This window comes from Cricetulus griseus (assembly GCF_003668045.3).
Source record: "Cricetulus griseus strain 17A/GY chromosome 1 unlocalized genomic scaffold, alternate assembly CriGri-PICRH-1.0 chr1_0, whole genome shotgun sequence".
In the NCBI taxonomy this organism is placed as follows: Eukaryota; Metazoa; Chordata; class Mammalia; order Rodentia; family Cricetidae; genus Cricetulus; species Cricetulus griseus.
The window spans coordinates 264352076-264377764 of record NW_023276806.1 but is presented as its reverse complement, the minus strand read 5'-3'; the positions used below and the strand labels follow the sequence as shown (position 1 = coordinate 264377764).

Sequence of the window (25689 nt, the reverse complement as noted above, 5' to 3'; positions counted from 1 at the left end):
TAGAAGGAGGCATTCAATGTTGACCTCTGGCCTCCACATGCATACCTATGTGTATACAGAAAGGGAGGGAGGGGAGAGAGAGACAGAGAGACAGACAAAGACAGAGAGAGAGAGAGAGAGAGAGAGAGAGAGAGAGAGAGAGAGAATGAATATATAAATCATAATAAAAGAAAGTATCTCTGCAGTTTTATGTGGATAATTACATTATCTATTTGAAAATCATTGATTACAATCTGTTATATATTGTGTTTTAAAAAATCTCTGCTGCATTGCATGTAGGGACGTATGGACAAATCAAGTGAGAGGATAAACACACGCACACATAAACATGCTCACACATAAACATGCGCACACACAAACACCAGTGCACACAAACCAAAACTATGCAGGAAGATTCAAAACCACATCCTTCTACCTGAGATTCTTTAAAGGTTCTGGAATGGCTACAGAAGTAAAAGTTAAACAGAACAGAATCTTAGCTTTATTGCAATACAATTTGAAACATAAACCACGGTCAGAATTCAAAATACTGACAGAAGACTATTGTTGTTTTTCAATCTGAAGTATTATGACAGAGATAAGAATAGGAAGTATCAGGATGGAGAGAAGTCTCAGCCTTTAAAGGCTAGGCTCACAACCAAAAATACAAGAATAGGAAGTGTCTAGATCTTTGACATATTGAGAATCTTAGAAGTTCAGTTTTTAAAAATTGCTTCATTTCTCAACATGGGCATGCCTAGCCGCCGTGATCTGACATCTTTGTAGATGTGTCTTCATGCCTGCTCCCCGTGTTTATGTTGTTGTTCTAGATACAACCAAATTGATTATATCTGCCATTCTTTCCTCATAATTTTTCCCAGGAAATTATTTTTTATTAGTTCAAATTAGAAACAAGCCTGCTTCACATGCCAATTCCTTCTCCCTCTCCCTCCCCTCCTCCCCTACCCCCATCAGCACCCCATGCCATCCCCTCTCTGCTACCCAAGGAGGGTAATGCCCTCCATGGGGAATCTCCAAAGTCTGTCATATCATCCTGGGCAGGGCCAAACCCTACACCAGGTGTCTAGGCTGAGAGAGCATCCCTCCATGTGGAATGGTCTCCCAAAGTCCTTTCTTACACCAGGGATAAACACTGATCTACTACCAGAGGCCCCATAGAGTGCCGAGGCCTCCTCACTGACATCCACATTCAGGGGTCTGGACCAGTCCAGTGCTGGCATAAGTAATAATAACACAAATGTGAATCATTATGGGGAATTTGGCAGTGTTAAATATTTATGAGTATGCTTTCAGTTTAATCTTTATACTATTATAAACATTTGAATTTTATAGACGAGAGAAGAAATGAGCTCAAATGACTATTGAAAATCTGGTTTACAAACCCTGTCTAGCTTAATGCAAATCTGTGCTCTTAAACCTGTTTCTTGGAGAAGAAGCCATCTGCCCTGCTCTGGGTTTGGCTCTTGTTTCATCTGGCCCCTGATGACCATGGACACCTCACACAGTGAAATGTTCCAGGATAATGGACAACTATCTGTCCTAAAGCTATGCTGGAACCCTCCCTCTTCCATCCAAGGCTCCAGCCAACTCTTGATCCAACAACCTGGACTTTGTCTAACAGCTTCCCTCTGAAAACACTTGTTAGGGAAAGGTGAATCACATGGAAACGAAGAAGGCTTCTTTGAGAGTCAAGTTGCTAGCAAAGCCATTACTGTTGACCTCTATTTTTCCTTTAGAAATGATTTGATGGAACCAATGGTCCCCCACAAATCTGAAATGACCAAGTGCATTTTAAACTCTCATGATCAGGAAACAGCCATGTTTGTTTCTAATCAAACCTTTAAGAAGCATAGATCTCAGAAAGTATTGTCAGTCTAGAATGAGATATTTTACATTGATAAAGTAAACCCATCATGTCAAACTATAACATTTTCTGCCTGTGCACTGGGATTCTCTAGAATTTGAATATATACTCCACATTAAGGGCCCCTTTACTTGTATAAATTGAGGTGTAAAATATTGAAGGAAAGAACATGCAAAGACCCTCCATTGTCAAGGTCATAAAAAGTAAATAACCTGCAGTGGGGAAGGTTATCGTTTGTGTGGGTTCTAACTTCTCTCTTAAATTTATGCTAAGCATGTAGTGCCTTATTCTCATGTAGTACAGGTCATGCTGTCTTCATTTTGTTGTTGCTACAACTGAGACTGGCATTCCTGTCGGCTTGATGAGCGTCTCATTTTGATTTCTGCAATCAGAGATGTTTGAATTTCTTGACTTTTAGCTGGAATGGAAATTTTAGCATGTCTGGGCATAGAAATTATGGACGCTACATGACTTCATCATGAGTAAACTGAAATCCTAATCCTTAAATTTTCTATAGAGTATTTTCTATGCATGAGCTGTTTTAGGTAGTGCTAACTTGGGTGTTTGGGTTGGGGAAGGGGCACGAGTCAAATGTGCAACCCAATTAGGGCTCTTTTGCACAACATCTGAGTCCAGCGGACTTAAATTGTAGATATCTGAGGAAGTGTGCTTCAGGAGGAAGATAATTTGAATCTTGGAATTTTAATAAAATTAGTGCTTGGATAGAAATACATATACACTTATTTCATAAAGGTATATACCTATCTCATACTGCGGGATGAGGATGCAGGGATAAGAATCAGGTGGATATGAGGGGAATCCAACAAAGCAGCCTGTCATTTTGGCTGAGTGCACTCCCTTGAGCAGCACAAATCACACTACGAATCACCATGAACTACATCTCCAAACTACACATTTTCCTTCTCTTCCAGGAGCAAGTGCTCAGAGAAGGAATAGACATTACCAAAGATGTAGTTCCAACAGTCAGCTCCAAAATACAATCCATAGTCACTTTATCAATGGGAAATTGAGATCCATCCCTCTTCCTGTAGAGTGGCTGGAGAATTGCCTCTGTGTGCTTGGTCTGTTCAGAGAGCAGTTTTCCCGTTTCCTACCCTTGCTCTATTTCTGTACAAATGACTGTAATTGTACAGGACCAAATTCTTGAGTAACTTGACCCTCCTAAGTAGAAGATGTGCAGGAGGAAGTGGGAATTCTGTGCAAAACTGCCCGGCATTTCTCTAAATGCTATGGAGGACCATAGTCACAAGGCAAAGATTTTCTTTTTTCAGAAATCCAATTTCTTTGAAGGATGATGTTCAAACCCCCAGCATCTGAGAAATACAAACCTTGACACAATAGCACAGTTGAAAATTTCACAGCACCATTTGTTTTCCTTCTGTGGCATTTCAGAATTTCCTCCCTGCCCTCAGAGGCGTACTTACTGGTACCTGAATAGTAAGCCTTCACAGTTAGGAAACGGCAGCCTAAGGTCATTCCTGTCAAGACTGATCCTTTAGTAGAAGACATTCATGTAAACTGAGGCTATGATGATGGGGGCCGTGCTCAACAGAAGAACTTCAATTATGAAAAAGGGGGAGTTATATCAGTGTATGTGGCCCACGGAATAGCAGCACAGGGGAGGAAATAGGTGGGGCGTTGTCAGCAGGAAGAAACATTACTTGGCACATAATAGATTTTAAAAGTTAATTCTGTAAACAGAAACTAAGAACTTTACTTGATATGTCTGAGATTACTGTAATGAATAGTTTAGAAATTCCCTATAGCTTAATAAAGTGTAGTTGTCAAACAGGAGTTGAACCCCTTCTCTCCCTGAGCCCACCCACCCCCATCTGAACACTTAGTTGCCCATATTGAAGTCACAAAAGTAGGGCTACTTCCTGGCCAAGAGCTTTCTTAGTGCTCTTGTGACCTTTCTTTTGCTAGGACTTGGCCACAGGTGTTCTTGTCTTTCTCAGAGCCTTTCAATCATGCCAGGGCTGTCTGTTCTTTCTGCCTAGTATTTTGCTGCCATGCAGATAACTGCTGGCATCATTTGACAGATCACCCAAGTGCTAACCTCCATCTTGGTGAGAAATGCTTTGGAGGAGGCAAGGGTCACATCCGTAGGGCTGTCTGCTCTGATCCTCACAGAGTTGTGTAAGTACTCTTGTTTGGGATTTGGGAATGTGCAGCATTATTTGTTGTCAGTATTTAACAAACTGAAAAATAAATTTATAAGCATAATGAGACACATACTGAATATGACGCCCTCACCTATTTGAAGTATCTTATTTCCTGCTTGCCTCGTTATCTAAAGTCTGACATGTTACTAAAAGAAGGATTCCAAGGAAGAAGGTAGATTTTTACATAGGATATAATATTCCCAACTTTGTAGCATTCAAGCAGTGATAATGATAAAGGGTTTGCTTGTTTGTTTGTTTGTTTGTTTAGAGACTAACAATTTCTGTGAGCATTTCATGCAATATTTAAGCTCTTTGTTGATTTATTTAGTTACTAAATCCAAAAAAGGCTGTCAGGTGTATGAAATGGATGACGCATTTTTTACACAATTTTCTGTATTACCCTTATAATATCATTTAGCTCGTATACCTTTAAGATGACTAATTTTAAAACCTTTTATTGTAACCTATGTGAGTGTGTCATCTGTTCCAAATTCTCTACCATCTATAATTCTAATTTAGTTGTTTTTACTTATCATTAACCCATCTCATATTGGTGTAATTTATCACCTACCTATCATTTATAAATTGCTAACAACTACCATTATCAGAAATTTTTATTTTAACATTTTTGTAGCTTGAATATATATATATATATATATATATATATATATATACATTATATATTGTTCTTTTGAGGAAAAATGAGTTTTGCAATTTGCAATGCTATGGAGAATATAGGAATCTATCTAAAAGCACTAACTCCCTCCATGCCATTAGAATTCTTAAGTAGTTTAAGTTCCCTTTATGAGTTGATGTGATTTTACACTGTTGATTAGTTTTGTTATTGTCAGTAAATATGACTGGAACCCATCTCAGCACTCTCCTAGTAGCCAGTGAAGATGTGAGCTTAGATCTTGTGTTCTCTGTGTGGCTTTTGTTGTGTTCATCTGTTATTTCACAAGAGTTGCCTTCCAGGGCTGTTTGAAAGATGCTACCTTTGGCATTTATTTCTGTGTGGGTCTTGAGCTGTTGGGAAACGTTAACTAGGGTGAGAATATCTCTGTATCTTCACTGAGCAGCAGCTCTCATTTTACTTGTCCAGTTGTCAAAACCTCAGATGGAGAGAAAGTACTGAGACACTCTCATTGCTGCACACTGTCATTTTCTGTAGTATCCCTGTGCTCCCCTCAGGGAACACTCTGCACAAAACAAAGTATTTGCTTGAGTGTCTGCATCTATTCAAGTTTGGATTCTGAAAATCTGTGTTCATATTAAAAGTCCACTTCTGAGAGAATGATTAAAAGTTGTTAAGCATAGCAAGCAAGATACTTTTGAGCAGAGTTTGACCTGCTCTTTGTCAAGTACTGTATTTCAGGCTCAGGGCCATCCGGGTGGCTACCAGGATCATCCCAACACTTTGGAACCCTACTGAGCAACAGGATGGATAACATATCATGCTATTGAAAAGATCTCTGCCCCTTAAGATTAATCAAATGTTTCTTCACATTAGTTACATATTTGACATTTGTCATCATCTTTTAGATGATGTATTTCTTAGGTAAGTAATTCTCTTTTTTAATTTAATTGAGAAAACTTATGAAGTAAACGTCATCATGTTAATTCTGTGTAAGAGCTCAGCTGTCTCCTTGTCTTCACACCACAAACATAACCTTTTTATCCCCAACTTTCCACCAGCTATGACCTTTCATTCTTTGCATACACCACCAGACTGTGGTAAGTGGTTGCCAACCTAAAGCACTGGTCTCACTAAGGAAGCCTGTCTCCTTCTGCTTTGTCTGAATGCACCTTCATTCTCACTGGCAGCAGATGTCTTTAACACAGATACCACAGGCCTTACTCCTAAGTGAGCTGTTGGCACTCATATCTTCAACATTTACTTGTATCTTACATAGTAACAAAGGAATCGCTAGATATTGCATTTCTTTGAACAACTCCAGCCTGGGTCATTGTTTTGACTTAACCATTTAAGCAACTTTTCTTAGAAATACCAGTGATTTCTGCTTTGACATGTCCTTGGTGGTGAATTCACTGTTTCTCTTACCTTCTGCCTACCAGAGGCATCTGTTACACCAAAACCTCTGCTTCAAACCCTTCCCTTGACTTCAGCCACTCCCTGTCCCTACTTCTTATAAGGATTCAGGCATTATGCAGGCCTGCCTCTGTCACCTGGCAGAATGTATTCAGGCAGTACCCTGGTCAGCCCAGGGTTTCAATGGATATGCAAAGGACCCCTTTAAGAGAAAGATTCTGCCCACTTAATGGTCTCTTCTGCCCTCTCATCTCTTTCTGCTCTCTTCTCTTTCCACTCTCTCTCCTCTTTTACCTAGTCTTCCCCTAGGGAAGACCTGACTTGTCCGGTCTCCTTCTTCTTCCCTGTCCTCTCTTTCTCTGTCTCTATGTCTCTTTACGACTTTTCTCTTCCCTTCCCTTCCCCCTTCCATCTCTGTCCCTGGTTGGCCAACACCTACCCTTTGCTCCCTTTCCCAATAAACTCCATGTGGGTTTGTTGAGTTTTGTGGTTTGTGTTTGATCGCCTGCCACAGCTGCAGCAAAACAATAACACTTCTCAATTGTTTTTTTCTAATTTTTTATTCCTTTCACATACCAAATCACAGTTCTCCTCCCTTCCCTTTTGCCACTCCCCCACCTCTGCCTCTCCTCAACTCATGCCTCATCCACTCATCAGAAATGATAAGGCCTCCCATAGACAGGAAACAAAGCCTGGCGCATTAAGTTGAGGCACGACCAAGCCCCTCCCTTCTGCATCAAGGCTGAAGAAGACATCCCACCACGGGGATTGGAGCCATTATGGGTTTAGGGAGAAACCTGGTGCTAGAGAAATCCCCAGGAATCCACAAGGATAAACCCAGCTAAGACTCCTGGCAGTAGTGGAGAGGGTGCCTGAACTGGCCTTCTCCTGTAATCATCAGTGACTACCCTAACTGTTGTTGTATAACCTTCACCCAGGAAATGTTGAAAGCAGATGCAGAGATCCTCGAGCAAGCACCAGGCCCAGGTTCTCAATCTTTTAAGCTGGGTTACCTTATGACTTCTAAACATTTGCAAATCCTGTGTATTTTTCCTTTCTACTCACCAAGTTCTATCAGTTCTATGTTTATTTCATGGATGACAACTTATATATTCCCTCCTCGATTCCAGAGCCAGTGGTGTCTTTCCATGGGCTTGTGCATTTCAGCAGTTTAACAACTCTTCCAGGCTTCCAGGTCCCTAGCCAGAGTTATGATTCTCCTCCAAACCTGCATCTTTCTCAGCATAATACCAGCTGTGGTAACACCTTCATCCTCCCAGGATGCTGAATCAGCCACCTCCCCTTCTAGAAGCTGTTTCCTCCCTCATGTTCACCTGCGCTAATGCCATGGTCATTTCACAATCACAGATTTTATGTTTCCAAACCCAGAGACTTCAGAAATGCATGCCCGTTCCCAATTAGAGAGTCTCTACAATACCCTTGGCTTACTCATGTTCCAGTTCAAATTATATTGTCTCAGATTTCCCTGAAAAAAAACTACAGGAACCCTTTCCTGATTCCATCCCCTCCCCTTTTATCATCATATCATCCTTCATAATAATGAGTTAATACTAACTTTACATTTGTATTTTTGTCTTTTCTCACAAAAAATGCAAATACCACAAAGGCCTTTATAACTAATATATCTAAAATAAAGTAAGATGCATCTAAAAGGTACGTGATAATTGTATTTAATGTCAGAGATATGAGATATGGACAGATGTATATAAACTTAGGTATTCAAGGATACACCCCAGATTTGTCTTCAGAAATTGTGGATGGTCATTGACTAAATGAAAATCGTCCTCAGCCGAGGCCAGGCTTCTGCGTCTAACACTCTGAAGTGCAGAGTCTGTGAATGTCTGCTTTCATGGAGGTTTCTCTTTATTCCCATATACCTTGCGCAACTTTCCTCACACTGTTTCAATTGAAGAGGAACACTTAACTCCTCATCAGTACCCTTAGAGGAAACAACCAAAAGAATCTAAGTCTTATTGACACCAGGCAAAATCTACAGGTCACATATTCACTTAATTACTGCTCATTTATTCATTATTTGACTAATTGTATCTTGGCAATTTGTACAACAGCACATACTCAGACACATAGATATATGTTAGAAATATATTCTCCATCTATGACATGTGCAGTAATCCCAGAATCAAAGCTGTTACCAACATTCATAAGGTGATGGTGTTAGAAAACAATTGCTTCTATATCATTGTAGAGAACTCATATTTTGAAAATAACCAACAAGAAATCATTTTAGTATATATATTTGCCTTCCTTGCAAGAGTGTAATAAAAACTTTCCTTATCAGACTGTTCTTATTATCTTTCTTATTAGTTATTTTGTTTGTTTGTATTTTTCTATGAACCAATCACTATTGCCAGACACTTACTCCATTCTAATTACTGTAGCTTGAGAATGCTCTACACAGAATGAGATTACAGGAAAATTACAGACATGAGCTACACTTAAAGTGGCTTAATATGACAGTTGGATGGCCTTCACCAGGCCTGTATTACTTGGCGGGCAGGAGATAGTGCATGATACAATTTTAGCCTTAGCTCAGAGGATTAAAATTAGTCTGCGTCTCCTGTGATTCTGTGGAAAGTGATTTTTAGAGGCTAAGCCCTGCCAGCAGTATTTCCCACTTTAATTAGCAATGCCTCGTGAATCTGAGTGCATTTGCCAGCTGCTTTGCTTGTCCACTTTTGTATAATACCACTTTCAATATCATTAAATAGAAATTTTTCCTCTTTAATGCACTAATCTCTGAGGGAAATTTCTGAGTTTATACCAACAAAGTATTAGATATTTCCACCATTTCACATGTTTTAGTTTATAGTAGATGGTTTTAAAAATAACAAAAAAAAACCTATACAAGTGGTAAGAAAAATCTTCAAGAAAAAGCTTCTATGCCATCGGTTTTTTTTTTCTATATTTTATATATTAGTATTTTCCTTCCATATTTAGATATACTTACCTTTTAAAAAGTACAATTTTTCCACATACCACACCATGAATGTTATGATTACAGACATAATAACCTTGAAAGTGTCTATGGCAACCATGACATTCATCTGGAAAAGCTTCTTTATAATTAATTATGGAAAATTGGGAAATAACTACAGAAATGAAGTGTCTTGCAAACATTCTCTCTTTTTTCTTACTTGTCTCTGTGAGACCAATATGTATGCTTTTAGTATGTAAGGACTCTCATGGGAAGTTATGTCAATCTCAGTGTTGCTCAAAAAGACAAGCAGCTATTATTACCAAGAGCCGATTTAAAAGATTGTCTAGAATCCTCTTTAAGCCTCAAAAGCACAGAAGAGGCATGGATAAACACAGTTCAGGAGCAGAGGAACCTGGAGACTTGGTAGCATGTTTAAACATGCCCTCATGGTTGCAAAATTTAGAGGATATGTTAACAGTTGGGGCAAAAGAAACAACCAGAAAGCCAAAGACTGCCTCAAAGTACATTTTGGCTTTACAATGGGGGTTTTGGTACTGACAAGAATGAATCTCTGAATGTATGAGAATTGTATGAGAATTTCATTCTCTCTAGTAGTATATTACAGTTCTGACAACTACTTTTTTGAGAAAATAATGACTAAAATAAAACTGAAATTTCCACTAATCCCATCCAAGTTCATATGTTGTCTTTACAGATAGTTTGCATATTACAGACATAGAATTTCTACCTGGCCTATCCTGGGTGTTCAGCATATCCTCATTCAGATGATGCACACCTTACAGATGTACCATTTTCCAGATGAAAATCTACTAAAACTTGTTAAAAGTTCTCACAGTGTGTGCTCATGGAAACAGAATTTAGGAAAGACAATGATAATGTCACTAGGATTCTGAAAATAGAGACAGCTGATATCAAACTAGCTGGCTGTCATCTGGCAGGCCACAAGCATCTTTTTAGTCAATATTGTCTCTTTGACTAAGGAGGATGAACATGGTCTGTAAAAGACATGTACACATAAAGGATATTTGTACTATACTAATATAATGAAGACTGAAGTAAAAATAATTCAAATACAACTATGAGAATTAGCTATGTATGTAATAGATGCTTATTCTATATTTTTACTTCCTCACTTTTATTTATGACAAATATCCCCCCATATCTTCTGTTCAAAAGTTCTTTGAGACAATTCCATCAGCCTTAGCCAGTCAGAGAATAGAATCATCTGACTCGCCCATCCTGCGAATGGCCCCATAGATAGCGTAGGTTTTAAACTGACCATTAAACCGGCCCGTGCATCTGTCAACCTTGGCCACATTCTTTTCGATGGATGCGTGATCCTTGATGTCAACCATATGGTTGTTCGAGGAACATTTCTGTGGCAAGTACAGGTCCATGAACTCTCCGGCATCGTTCCACATGTCGAGACCATGCCTACTCTCTAGGCCAGCGAAGCACAGACTCTATTTTTTAGTGCAAGATAAAATAAGAAGCACAGATTGTAATTCCCAGGACAAAGTTACTATCAGTTGAAGCTCATCCGAGTCCATGCACTTCTTAGATTCCCTCAGTGTCTCCCTAAACTTCCAGTCACACATGTAAACATCTGGCCAGGTGCAATGAAGATGCGTGGAGCAGCGGGACTGTTCTTGCTCAGCAGTTACAGTGTTTACCACAGAAATATGAAGACCAGAGATGGCATCCCTGAGATCCATGCAAATGCCAGGAAAAACAGCGGTGGCCTGTAATTCCTGGCTTGGGAAGCAGAGATGTGGGATCACCACACATGATGGATATCAAGTCTAAACAACTGGCAAGCTCTGGATCCAATTGGGAGACCTGCCTCAATAAAGAGAAATAGCCACTGAGGATGAAGATCATGTCAACTTTGAACCGCCACATGTATGTGCACACATGTACAAGTGTGTCCGCATGCATACATACACACATACATACATACATACATACATACATACATGAACTTCTTTTACACATGAAAATGAAAAACAAAATAAAAAGAAATAAATGCAACCAAATACACACTACCATCACAATCACCTCTGAATTCTTGGTTCTTTAGTCTTGTTGACAAAGCACCACCAGAATTTACTGCTGTTGGGTTGTGTGGTGGTGGCTGGGTGGGTAAGACAAGAGGCTGCAATGTGCAGTTTATTTTTTTTTCAATTCTTCCTCTCAGTGTATCATCATCTATGTTAAAATGGCTGCTCCAAAATCATTCCTCATATCTGATTCATCTTTACCCAAGGGCGTCATATTAATGATGTCCAAATCTTAAGCATTCCCAGAAGCTCCTCACATCCACAAATAATGGCCGGCTCTGATCTAATCACGTCTCAGAAAGTAGTTAGGGATGTTTCTAGCCATTAATTTTCAAGGAGTTAATACTCTTTAATGATTTAGTTCTAAGGGAAATATCTTGCTGAGTCATGGAAAATGTGGACCTTTTTCATAGTTTTGGAAGTTAGGCAGCAAACTTTTGAAGTGGTGATTAAATCTCGAACCTCTGAACTTCAGCAATGATTCTATGGGAAAAGCACTACTTTATACAGGTAATGAGAGCTAATTAATTGGGGAAAGGCTGTAATTTAAACTTCCATTGTGTTTTGTCTCAGCCTTTCATTTTTTTGTGAAAAATTCTTCAGAATAGAGAGAACTTTTTGTCAATTTCCAATACTCTCACCATTTAAAATATACTAAATTAGTATTTGTATATTCTGGCTTATGTTTACCTATCTTTAATAATGCTCTAATGAAAGAACCTTAAAATTCAAATGATATCTGGTTAGAAAGGGCTTACAAATGGGTGTGTGTTGATATTAAGAGGAAATTTGACATATTTTCATCGATTACGAAAATAAATGGCCAATTAAATATGTCATACATGAAACCAAAATTAGAGTTATTATTTGATACCTATTTTCCAGTTGTGTTCCATACTTATCTTTTCATAATAAATAAGAAGATATGTTGAATATGTTCACAATAAATATGCATTGTGATTTAAGCAAATTTATATTTTCTACGAAGTTTGCAGTATCATAGTGTTTGCCCCAATGTCTCTGAGACAGCATACTTCACACACACACACATACACACACACCACAGATGTGACCACAGAGAATTTGCTTTAACTAAGGGAAACAATAGATCATGGCATGAAAGTGTTAAATTTGGCTTTGGAAGGTCATAGGTCATTCAATGAATATCTACTTATAATAGAAAATCCCAGGCTGTGCAGAATAAAATTCCCTTTTATGCATATGTTGTTTGCTCTGATTTCTCCACCAGTGAGCAGCAGAATCCTTGGCACCTCTTTATAAGCTATGGTCATATCCACACTCCTACTAAGGAAAATTTACCTATTTTTTCTTATATTATTTGTGTTAATTTGGTTTTAGTTTTTCTTTATTATATTCTATAATGACAAGTTTTGGACATACGCTATCCCTCTTGTGTCTTCCAACCACAGCATCTAATATAGATTTAATGTATTTTTGAGTACAGAAATGTATTGAGATTTCAAATAAAATGTGGTGCTGCATTAAAATCTTGTCTCTTTAAGAATTATCACAGTGCTCTTGGTGGATATTTTAGGGTGAATGGAGATCTTCTATTATTTTTATACAAAAAAGTTACTTTCCGAAGACAAATGATTCATCTTTCTACCGTTACAAGCAAAAATTGATCACTTCCTTTAGCATAATTTTTGTAAGATGAAGTGTAAAGTAATTTCATCAAAACAAGGCTTTTAATGTTTTAAAATGTTACTTGTTAAAATTTGGTTGTCTTTATCTATTAGGCTATTATTTGAGTTTCCACTTTTGAGATATTTCTACATGCATCTCAGAATACACACACATACATGCACGCGCACACACACACACACACACACACACACACACACACACACATTCTTAGCATGGAAGTTAAAAACAGCACTTATTGAAGAAAATCAAAAGTACAATGTGGTTACCAAAATCTATTAAAACCTAGTGATTTTAATAATTACAATACACACTATTGCATGGACTGTACTTACAACATTCATCTTTACTGATTTTTATCACCAAATGAATGTGTTTAGTTCTGGACAGGATTTTGAAAACTTAAAGTTATAACAAATCACTCAAGTGTGCAGTATGTTAAGGACCTTGCCTAAAAATTCCCAGAAGGACAGTGAAAGGTGAAACAGGAGATTTAAATTTTGTAGTTCTACTGAGACAGCATCTTTGTGATCACTGCTTAACCTGTGTGGAAAATGAAGCAAAGATCAAGTTCAGAAGCTATGTGGTATTTTATTCCATTTGATTAAAAAGAAGTAGTGAATAACTTGGTCCCATTCATCCTGCCTGAGTCACTTAGCAAAGTGCATATAATATATATTTTCTATTCAATCCATGCTAAATACATAACTTTTATAAGGTATGTACTTACACTGTAATAAACAGTCTTTCAATTATGTTTCTCATCTTTCAGTCTTTAGTACACACACACACACACACACACACACACACCACACACACACACACACACCACACACACACACATATATATATATATATATATATATATATATATATATATATCACTATTCAAATAGCTATTCAATGAGTATTTCCTAATATCACTGATGACAGATTGATAATCGGAAGCTTTATTGACTGGTTATGGTTTTAGTGTAAAATGATAAGTAGTATACCTACTTGACATGTTAGATCTTCTGACATCCAGTTTTTGCTGTAAGCGGGTAGGTATCCCCAAGCCAGGAGGGAAGGCAGGGTTTGTGCAGTCCTCTGTTCAGTGCCTGGCAAAGACACGACCAAAATGCCTATTGCTCTGTGTTCTCATCTGCAGGGATTGCTTGGAGGACTATGTCACGGAGCTCATCATGTAGGTGGCTGTAAGATACATTGGCTTTTGGTTGCATGTCTGAGGGCTGCTATGAGAGAATATTTGAAGGTCCAAAAAGTCACCTGACCTGTTGCAAACTATATTCACCTTTAAGAGTACAGAAAAATCATAATCTATCTATCTTCCTTTCTATCTCTCTATCATCTATCTATCCATCTATCCACCTACCCACCTGTCTATCATCTATCTATCTATCATCTATCTATCTCTCTATCCATGTATCTATCTGTCTATCTATAGCCATCTATTCCTATCTCCTCTTTCCCTTTCTCTCTCCCTCTATTTCCCCTCCTTCCCTCTGAATCTTTCTTTGTGTCTGCCTTCCCTTTTTCTTCTATCATCTCCTTCCCTTTCTCTCCTGTCAATTTCCAGTTTCCAGACAATGACTCATATAAATAACCAAATCCAAAACCTGGCATCACTGGGGCTAGAGAGATGGCTCAGTAGTAAGGAACATTTGTTGCTCTTGTACCTGATTGGGGTTCAGTTCCTAGAACCTACACAATGGCTCACAGTCATCTGTAACTCCAAGTCTAGAAGAACCAATGCACTCTTAATTTTCTGTAAGCACTAGGCACATGCATGGTACATATGATTAAATGCAGGAAAATAACTCATCCAGGTATACTTTTAAACGTTTTGAAAAAAATTGCATTTCATTACTTTTACATTTTCCTATTTATTAATTAGAAACCCTGGTTATTTATTGATATATGGCAAGGAATCATACAGGACTTGCCTCTTTGGTGGGACATCCAAGTAGGTGCCTGGAAACTCCACATGAACCATTATTCAGTTCTTCATTCATAAATAACTCATCTGTCTTTTTCAATGTTTTAAGGTCTGATTTAAAGTGATTTGTCTGGAATTTGCAAATAATAATCTCACTGAAGCAAATACGCAATCAACTATTCCTAAAGAGCCCTGCTTAGTTTTAATCTATTAGTTACAACAGAAGATTGTTTTGCCTCAATTTGTGGTTAAATGCCACAGGTTCCACTGCTTTGCAATGTAAGAAAAATAACTGTGCAAATAAACCCTCTACAGCTATGGGATCTATAGAAAACATGGCAATTCTGAGCTTGTAAATTCATGGTAAACAGGCTAGGACCCTGCTATGTTTCCAGCCTTAAGATACTATCACATTTTGATTTTTGTTAACTGACTTGACCTAAGAGAAGACTCAGTTTTTTATTTTTAGTTTATCTGTATTTTTTTTAGGTTTATGAACTTCACCAAATAAACCTATCAGTTCCAATCTATCCTGGCATAATTACTCATTTTCAAGACTGCTCCTGTATCCTGATGGTATGTACCAATGACATCAGTCCTCACCCTAGGCTCTTCTCTAAGCCCCCCCACTACTACTTCCATATACATTAAGAAATCTCTAGCATTTGGATTGGTCAACTTTGCATCTAGTGCAAAACTAGACTATCTTCATTCTTATGTCACATTAGCTGAGACATAACAGTTTTTCTTCTTCGATTTTAATTAAATTTATGTTTCCTTCTTTTCCTTTTTTATTTTAGAAACAATCTTATTTTACATATCAATCCCCCATTCCCTCCCCCTCCCATCCTTCTATAACCCCCATCGACCACCCATCCACCCCCAAAGATAGTGAGACCCTCTGTAGGGGATCTTCAAAGTCCGTCACCTCATTTGGGGGAGGGCTCAGGTTCTAGGGATAAACACTGGCTCCATATATTGTCTTGACCTCCTAGCTGGCACCCACATTCAGAGAGGGCTTGGTTCACTTCAATGCTGGTTCCCCAGCTTTACAACTTCTGTGGGTTTCTCCAGCACTGCCTTGGCTCCTTTGCTCATTCCTCCTCCCTCTCTGCAACTGGATTCTATGAGTATGGCTCAGTGTTTAGCTGTGGGTGCCTGCTTATTCTTCAATCAGCTACTGGATGAAGGCTCTAGGAATGCCAGCCAAGGTAGTCATCAATCTCATTATAGGGGAAGGTCACTAAAGGCAGCCTCTCCACCATTGCCTAGATTCTTAGGTGGAGTCATCCTTGTGGATCCCCTAACATTTCTCCTGTGTCAGACCTCTCTCCAAATCTATACTGGCTCCCTCTATCAAGGCATCTCCTTTCTTGCCCTCCTCTAAATTTATGAAAATAAATTTATGAAAATATAATACAACTCTAAAATATAATCATTTTGTATTTGTATAGAATGATGTAATACAGTTATAATAATTTGATTCTGTTAAAACACGTATTAATACATGAAATTATGAGAATATTTTTGCATAGGTAGGTATAGAGTGTGAATTTATGTATAAATATACAAGAAAGGGGAAAAGTGAGGTAATCTAGAAAGAAGGGTTGCATGGAATCTTATTTCCTAAACACTGTATTTTAATGGAGCTGTGTCTAGCCCAGTTGTCATCAGAGAGGCTTCTTCCAGCAGCTGTTGGGAACAGATGCAGAGACCCACAGCCAACATTAAGCAGAGCTTAGAGAACCCCGAGGAAGAGCAGATGGAAAGATTGTAGAGCTAGAGGAGTTGAGGGCACCAGGAAATACAGCCCACAGAATCAACTAAGCATGGGTCATATGGGCTCCCAGAGACTGAAGAAGCACACATGGAGCCTGCATGGGTCTGTAATAGGTCCTTTGCATATATGTTAAAGTTGTTCAGCTTGGGTTTTGTGTATTTGTGGTGGGGGAAGCTCTTGACAGTGGGGTTACAAAGTGTCTGAGACTCTTTTGCCTGCTCTTGGGACCCTTTTTCTACTGCTGGGTTGCTTCATCTAGCCTTGACATGAGGGGTTGTGCCTAGACTTACTGATCTTGTTATGCTGTGTTCATTTGATACCTCTGGGTGGCCTGGTCTTTTCTGAAGGAAATGGAGAGCAGTGGATCTTGGGGAGAGGGCAGGTGGGGAGGGATTAGGAGGTGTGGAGGGAAGGGAGAGGGCAGTCTGGATGTATTGTACTGAGAGTTGAATAAAATTTTAAAAAATAAACAAAGAGAAAAAAAAAACAAAAAGAAGGCAGATAGGCAGGCACAGCTTACCAGGCCACACTTAAGACTGGAAATGGTTTCTGGCAACAATTAAGACACTATGTTGTTTCCCAACTGCTAGAAGAGGACTCTCCAGTCACTTCAGGAAAGTCACGTGGGGAGTGGTGAAATTCAGCCACACTGGAATGCTTCTTGTTGTTACTTTGGTAGTTGAGGCTGCATGGAGAGGAGCTTTGCTTTACTCTAGCATGTGGGTCCCAGACACTTCTCACTGGGAACACAGAACATGGGCTGGGTCTTTATATATCGCTCTTTCTAGACTGAGTCACAGATCTGAAGTCCTCGGCATTTGACTGGCAAACTGTCAAAGGTCAGGCTCCTACTACATTGTGGGGCTCCCCGACTTCCTCTTGAGAGTGGATGTGGGATGACCTATCACCTTAGTCATGGTGCACTCCAGATTTGGTGTCTCAAGAAAATTTACAGTCCCTTTCATAGCTGTGAGGAGAAATGGCTTAAAGATCAGTTAACATTTTTGAAAGTGTATTTCTAGGATCCTGCTGGTGTCTAGCTCCTGCTGTTTTCCTTCCTACCACTCTAACCCTTGATGAGAGCATGGGTTAAATGCTGAAGGGAGCATCTTTGATTTGTACTCTAAGACATGAGCAGGTTGCACTTGAACTATAGACACACTGCTCACAGAGGGCTCACAGATAGGCTGTTACAAAACTTGGGCTTTGCATAAGATTATCCTTCCATTATTGATGCTGTATACAGCCTGATTTCATCTGTTTGGGGTAATGTGATGCTGTAATTTTTTTGACAATGCTGGTTCTCTCACTTGTGACCTTTTAAACATCATTTGTAATAGTGTCAGTGGAGTTTTATTTTCACTTGGCTAATATGTGCTATCCATGTGTACTAATCCATGAAAAGGATTACATTTTCATCATTGATACTTTCTGCCTGCTAGGAGAGCAAGTGGTGTCCAGTTTCCCCTCTGTAAGTTCTTGCTGGGTGAATGGATTTGGAGACTTTGGGATGGTAGAGTAACGCAAACATTTTATTATTGTTATTGTTATTCTGTAGGGAACACAATTGATATAAAATCCAAAACTGATATATCCTCTAGGGAATAATTATATTAAGGTATTTCAACTCCCAGGAAAAAGATCAAACACCAAGCTTGAAGCTTCTGAGTCTCCTCTGTAAGATTGAAAACCTAATCGTGAAAGCTCCCATCACCAGTATTTTGACAGGGTTTCAATGTGATGGCCAAAGTAAGTCGGACTACACCAGAGGGTTGAACACACTAATTAAATTACCTCCTTAATAGAGAATAGATTGAAGTTCTTCAAAGCTCACTGTGTGCCTTTTAAACTCTGGGTGCACTGTAGACTTCTCAGGCATAGTAATATCTGAAGTTACGTGCTGGGAAGGGTTGTGTATAGAGGATCTGGCTCAAGTTCGCTAAAGACCCATGCCTGCTTTGGAGGTGATGATTAAAATGCCCTGTACTCATTGGGCAATGCACTGGGTTTTCACCTCTAGAAGGTTATTTTCTGCAATTGCAAAGACCTCAAAGCTTCTGAAGAAGTAGTCTCAACCTAAAACATCTGATCTGTTTCATCTTATGTCATGCTAGATTGTACTGCTTGGCACACTTCCTCTGGTTGGCACAATGTGGCACTAAGTAGACACAGTGCCCTCTAGTGCTTGAATCACAGGCCTCCTTTAAAGGGGCATTATCACTGTGTTGCTCTATACAGCAGATGTTCCCCATCTATAGGATGTCAGGTTTTCAGGGTGCATTATAGCTTTCTTGCAGGTTGCTGTATGCAACACATTAAAGTTATTACAGGTAGACTGGAGATAAAGTAAGTAGAAACTAAGGAAGGAAATAATAAAAGCATAGAGATGATGCTTTTTCTTTATTCAGAAACAACCAGGCATTTCCCCGAGCCCCTCTACTTCCAGGCAGATGGTAGTCTTTCTTCTCTGTCAAGTATGCATGATTTAATATGATGACTTCTGACATGCACAAGACCTAGCTATAAGCCTGTAGAGGGTCTTGTCATAGGAGGCTCTTTTTGGAAGCACAACAGGACCAGTAGCGGGGGTGATTTTAAAGTGATGACCTGTAAGGTTGTTTTCATCTTGAAAGCTTTTAAGTGAAGCTAAATTGGTTTGAGTCAGACATAATAATATCAGCCTGAAGAGCAACAAACTCGGAGTTAACCAAGTAACAGAGAAGCCACATGGACAGAATTGGGACCTGCAAAGGAAGGCAACTGTGTCTTTCTGGCCTGGGCTAAGATGCTGCTTTTACTCTCATTGTTTCTTATAGATACCATGGCAGTATCTTCTCACTCATTCATTAGTTTTGAAATTTTGCTTATTTTCTTAACTCTTTCCAGTCCTGGAAATGGAACCCTGGTCATTGACCATACTATGCAAGTGCTTGGCTGTTGAGGTCAACCCTAGCCCTGTTTTTAGCTTTTGGTTTCAATTGTTAACATCATTTGTGTTTGTTTTATTTGAAATGTCGTCATTTAAGAAAAAGAAGTGTTAGCACCACTATTTTCCAACATCCTAAGAAAATTATATAACACCAAGAAAGGGGTGGAATGATTCCAGAGTATGGCATCATGAAAGAGTTTCTAGCTAGGTTTGTGACTCTCTTGAAGCCTAAGGCACCCCTTTCCCCCCTGGAAAATTACCCTAAACTTCTCTGTGATGGAAAGACCATAAGTAGACTCCAATTCAATGAACCATACTGCAAGTGGAGTTTTGTAGCAAAGCTTTGTACTGAGCCTCTGCCCCCTTTCATGGAGTGAGGATTACAGTGATAATGCATTTCTGACGATATATGGAAGAAACACATGAGCCACACCTGGACACACGACTCCAGATGCTGAGTGGCAGAGTTTCATAGATGGCATAATGGTTCTCATGCTAAGTGTGTCACTGTCCTGAGCATATATTTATAATTGCCTAATAGTTGAGTCCTTAGAGCAATTAGATGGGAGGGTATTATTCCTATGTAATTTTAGTGAAAGTGACAGCTTCTATTTAGTTTCTTCAAAGCCATGTAACTGGTTGATGAACTCATATTAAAGTAAAATTCATATTCTTTTATCTAATTCCTCTATAGCACAGCCAAAGAATTATATATAAATGGTCCAGGTAAAATGAAGCTACTATTTTCTCTTATGGAAAACTAAAAGAAAAATGTCTATAGCTCCGTGTAGCAATCCACATTCTATCAGAATACTTTGATGTCTCTTCAACATATCTCAATAAGTTCTATGTGGTATAGTATAGTAAAAATCAATACTATAAGACACATGTAAATGAAATATGGACACTATCACATAGGATAAAGTTGTGTGCTCTCGACTTAGGCTTGCCTATGCTGGTCTGGTGGAGAGAATCCTAGGCACAGTGAGCATCTCAAGTCTTCATCTGATCTTGGAGGAGCATTCAGCTCCATAAATGGGATGGAGAGGCCATTCTGGCTCTGTGCCATCCCAGGAGATGCTGAACCTTATGTACATCTCCACACACAAGCCTTCCTGAAAGACTGAGCACCAGCTGAACTCTTTAGACAACCCGGCCCTGACCCTGGGTAACCACAGCCTCTCCAGTGTGCTTGCCTTCATGACCTGACTCAGAGCCCCTCGCTTTCCTGTCCTTGGTAGCATTTGGATCTGAAATTCATTAATACAAAGAGCTGAGTTCAGATTCCTCTCAGCCACAAATTATAATGTATTTTATGTAATTTGGTGAGGATAATTTTCTCAGTTTATAAAGAAATTTGGTGCATCATTCTTTGAAAAATATTTTCAATATGTTAACTAACCACATATTTCTCAACGCATCATTGTTTTTCTTTTAAACTTGATAGGACTTTGCAAGCTAAAACATAGGAATTAATGCACCCAAATGCTTAGAAAGACAATACAATAAAAACTTCTGTCTTTCTCTAAGTTTTTCTTGGCATGTTTAAGACAGTCTCTAATTACTCTACCAGAAAAGAATTGCCATTTTCATAATGGTTGTCATTCCCTAATTCCTTATGGTTTGTTTTCATTAAAAAATGAACAATCAGTGAGCCAACTTAGAGAAATGTGTACTTTATGTTGAATGACACTGTAAAAACCACATCTTTACTAAGTTAGATTGGTTAGAATTTCCTTTAGCCCCTCCCTGCATCCCAGTTTTCAAGTTAGCATGCTTTTCATGATATCACTGTGCTGACTTCCTAGCCATCTTGCTTGCCAATAAAATAAGAGAAAACTTCTGTACAAATTCATGTCTGCAAAGGGTTCCAGTATGTTAGCCATGAGTGTTACTTGATAATGGATGGTGTGATACAGGTAATTAACTATGAAGTCATTAAGGTTTCTCAGTGCCCTGGCAGTTTTGTTTTCCAACAGCTGATAATGAACATGTCAAATGTGTTGCTTCCTGTTATTCCAGATCAGCCGTGAGTGAAATTTGACAAAAGATGTTCCCACAGTTCACTCTGTGGAAGTGTTTACCCCATGGGATCGTCATTGCCTCACTCTTGGCAGTCAGCTGGGGCCAGTACGACGATGGTAAGTCTGCCTTCACTCTGATCTCTATAGTTAAACAAGGCTTCTTCCTGGTAATGAATATTGATCTGTAGTTATTTTCAAAGCTTAGGAGCTCTTTGTAGAAACTTAAGCTGGTGAGCTTACCAAAGTGGCTGTAGACATGTTTGATTCTCTATAAAGATTGTAGTGTGTAGAAAATCCAACATAAAGCCTCCATTGGAATACTTACTAGGCAGTGCTAAATTGCTTTGGAAAACATTAAACTCTACTAATGCATTTGAATGGACACAGATAGTAGTCTCCAATAAAGTCAGCAATATGAGGCACAGCACACTCTTCCATGAGTAAAAAATCTGAAAAGGACAATAAGAAAAGCCATAAGCGGTTTGAGGGCTGATGCCATCACCACATTTTGCTTTATTAGATTCCTCGTGATTTTGTTTGGGAAGAGAAAATGTCAAAGACTTGGTAATTGACTTCTTAAGTCATTCCATAATAGCAAATCAATTTGTTAAAAATAAGTAAGTCACCTTCAGCATCTTTCCAAAGGTTCATTACATTAGGTTGGCAGTGCCCAAACTATGCTTGGGCTAGTGTTTCAGGATAAGAGTGATGAGTTTTAAATACCACACACACAGTGTGTGTGTGTGTGTGTGTGTGTGTGTGTGTGTGTGTGTGTGTGTGTGTGTGTGATATACATATGTTTGGTATGTTTATATATGACATACATATTTATGTATGTGATGTACACACATGTGTGTGTTAGTGAAAGAGAAAATATGGGCCAACTTCCCCTTGGAATTTTACTACTTAAGAATATGTTTATTTCTTTAACATCCTTTTGTTTTTATTTGATGTTTATACAGCTTAAAGTGAACATAAATCCCATAGTCGCATCTTCATTCTTGACTTGTTACCTGGTTGGTCTCAGTACTAAAACAGAGTTTGAAATTCCTTTGTACTCTGCCTGGGTAAATTGACATGCCTGAAGATAAATGAGTCAGTTTGATATTTTCCAAATGTGTTCAAGATGTTCACACATTAAGTTACCTTTGGTCCTCAGTATTTGTGGAGGTGAATATCTTTTGGGATTGAAGAACAATCCATAATGCTTATTCATAAAATCAGAAGATTTACCCTGGAGTGGTCCCACTAATTAGCACTCTGTTTATGTCAAGTACATCTAAATTAAATGTTCGTACTTTTTCCTTTAATGGCAAATTTAAATATCCAGTCTAAAAAATGAATTTTAAAAAGTAGTAATAAGTAAACAGCTGCTTGGAATTTAAAAATACAATTTAAGAGGCATTCAAGTATTTTGAAGGAACACATTTTAATTGAGCTCTCAGTAACAAATCAGTGTGCCCATATTTATTTCATAAAACATTCTATTCTAATTCATATTTAACAGTCATATTGAGCAGACAAGCCATTTCTCAAGTTATACATTCACAAAACACTCACTTTAGCAAGCTAATTTGTGTAATCAGATGAAGCCACCCATGTTTAAACCATAATGCTATCAATGGAATTCACTCCTAAGCTCATTACAGCTCTTGCTCTTTTCTCCAAGGACTTGTGCAGTCTCCACTGTAAATTGTGTGGTCACTGTTGGTTATTGTGTAGTTAAGTCCTTGAAGGAGACTGGAACATTGCACCTTTCTCTGTCTGCCAATGACAAAGTTAACCCTTTAAGGCTTTAAGTCAGCTGTGTAACTCTGCCCCTGCAGCCTTCCCAGCCCACTCCTAGAGGTGAGTTAATGGATTTTAGGAAGAGACCATTAGGAAAAGTGACTTAGTGGCCTGGTGGTACAAGAAAGAGTGCAGGTCCTTGAGCTCTGCAGTTGTTCAGCAGTGCTTGGCAAGTATCCAGTTGAATGTATGCCTCAGTATCCCCTTTGTGCTTATGCTCCCCAAAAATTCTCATTCCTCAGCTGTGCTTCCAGCCAAGCTTTCACTCCTTCCCCTCCTCACTCAATTCAGTAATCATTGTACCCTTGGGTTTTTTTTTTCTGAGTTATATGTGAGTAAACTGAGATCCTATAGATGGTTGTTTGTGTCAAATTTCCATGCAAAGTCAAGAGAATGAATAACCCATGTATGGCATCAGTAGTGAGTATGCTCTGGAGAACACACAGGAGCACTTCACTGAACATGGATATGGATTCATTGAGGAAATGTTTATCTAGGGGTCTGTGTGCTGATGCAAATTCAAGGAAGGCAACAGTGTCTTCATAAAAGACAGAAGAAGTCAGATTAAAAGATAACTTCTTTCCATTGATTATTGGCTGGTTTAATGAATGCCTTCCAATAGCTGACAACAGATTTACACACAGGAAAAGCTTTAGAAAAGGTTAAAGGAGAAACATAAGTATCGTCTTTATTTACTTCATTGCTAGACAGATAAATAAAAATGAATAAATGAAAGATGATACATTTTCTGAACTGGGTATAGGAGGTTGTTTGAAGGCAGGATGGAAGGAGAAAGTAATGAAAGAGATGTCTTTATAGGGGATTCATTTTGGGGTTAGGGAGAAACCTGGTGCCAGGGAAACTCCCAGGAATCCACAAGGATGACACTAGCTAAGACTCCAGGCAATAATGGAGAGGATGCCTGATCTGACCATCTCCTCTAATCAGATTGGTGACTACCCTAATTGTCATCAAAGCCTTCACCCAGTACCTGATAGAAGCAGATGCAGAGATCCACAGCCAAGCACTGGGCTGAGCTTTGGGAGCCCTGCTGAAGAAAGGGAAGAGAGATTGTACCAGTCAGGGGCTTCAAGGTCATGATGGAAGAACCACAGAGACAGCTGACCTGAGCTCCTAGGAGTGTTATCAGAACCCGCCCCTGGTGCTTAGCTGAGAACCTGTTCCCCCTCATGGATTGATTACCTGGTCCTGCCTTGATGTAGGGGGAGGAGTTGGGTCCTCCTTCAAGTTGATGTGCCCTGCTTTGTTCAATCCCAAGGGAGCCTGCCCCTTTCTGAATGGAGATGGAAAAGGAGTGGATGGTGATGGGGTAGATGGGAGGTGATGGGGAGATGGGGGACAGGAGGAGAGGAGGGAAAACTGTAGTCACTATGGAAAATAAATGGAAAAATATTAACTAAAAAAACAAATTCTTAAAAAGTGGTTGGTTCTCTCATAATATTTGTGCCACTCTTGAACCAGTGGCCCTGTTTTGGAAGGCTAAGGATGAAGCTTCTGGAGTTGGTACCAACTTAATTTCCCCTTTTCATCTTACCAATGAGACAAGTTTTAGATGCATTAGGAATTTATTAATTGTTTATTCCACAATAGTCACTTCATCAATTACATGACTCCTTATCTAGGCAAGTATTAATAACACAGTTGAGGTCAAGAATATTTCATGAGAGTATTTGTGAATTGTGAATTTACTTAACAGAGCAAGTAGAAAACTGGAGACTATAATTTTCTGCTTATAATATATATGTTAGCTGATAGCTAGGCTTACTTGTTCTTATTTTTTTTTCTGATGGTGGGGGCTCTTTTATGTCCTTCTATCACCAATACCAAGTTTTAAAATCTTAAACCGCATGGTTCTGTTTGTTTGTTTCTATAACTTTTTCCTAGGCATCAATTGCATGTATATAGTCTTTACGTTTTTCTACTCTAAGCTTATACCTAGAATATTTCAGTGGTTTCTGAATACTGTAGTAATGAGCTCTCCTTCTGTCAGCATGCATGGGCTGGAAGACAAAAATAAAAAGAGACAGAGTAGAAAATTGAGTTCTGAAAAACAGAAGACCACCTGCTGTACTCAGGACACATTCTATCTGCTCACACAGGCACTCACACATGCCATTCCCAAGATTCTGGAGAAGAGCCAGCCTGTTGCCAGTATTTCATGAATTCTCTCTGCTCTGTTGAGTCAGAGAAGTGAAAAGTTGAACTCAATGTTCCATCTTACAATTAATAAGGATCGTCGATGTGATGCATTCTTTGTGGTTCTGAGATAAGAAAACTGGATAACATTGAATAATCACATCTTAGTCACATAAAAAACAGAAATAATTTTATTGTAATATAAATTGAAACAGAGCAACAGTTTAATTGTAATCTTACTTGGCTCAGAGTCATCCAAGACTCAAG

The 25689-nt window shown here is 38.8% G+C and overlaps 2 protein-coding genes across 6 annotated transcripts in view; one reads left to right on the top strand and one right to left on the bottom strand.

Annotated features, from left to right (window-relative positions):
• Pcdh15 (protocadherin related 15) overlaps nt 1–25689 on the top strand; it is a 678164-nt gene that overhangs the window by 83509 nt on the left and 568966 nt on the right. For 4 of the 5 annotated variants that reach the window (XM_027394186.2, XM_027394188.2, XM_027394189.2 and 1 more), the window contains one exon: nt 21476–21594. In XM_027394186.2, coding sequence (XP_027249987.1) covers nt 21504–21594 — 91 coding nt within the window. In that variant the 5' untranslated portion in view covers nt 21476–21503. Of the gene's footprint in view, nt 1–15243; nt 15321–21475; nt 21595–25689 lie in introns of those variants that run through there. The other variant, XM_027394187.2, reaches the window with a different exon arrangement.
• On the bottom strand, nt 10289–10501 carry LOC100765440 (40S ribosomal protein S21-like). Its single transcript, XM_035451501.1, has one exon. It carries the CDS (start codon nt 10499–10501, stop codon nt 10289–10291), a length of 213 nt encoding a protein of 70 aa, XP_035307392.1.

Excerpts from the sequence above, each read along its gene's own strand:
- LOC100765440 (XM_035451501.1), bottom strand. The coding sequence starts at position 10,501 with ATGTGGAACGATGCCGGAGAGTTCATGGACCTGTACTTGCCACAGAAA.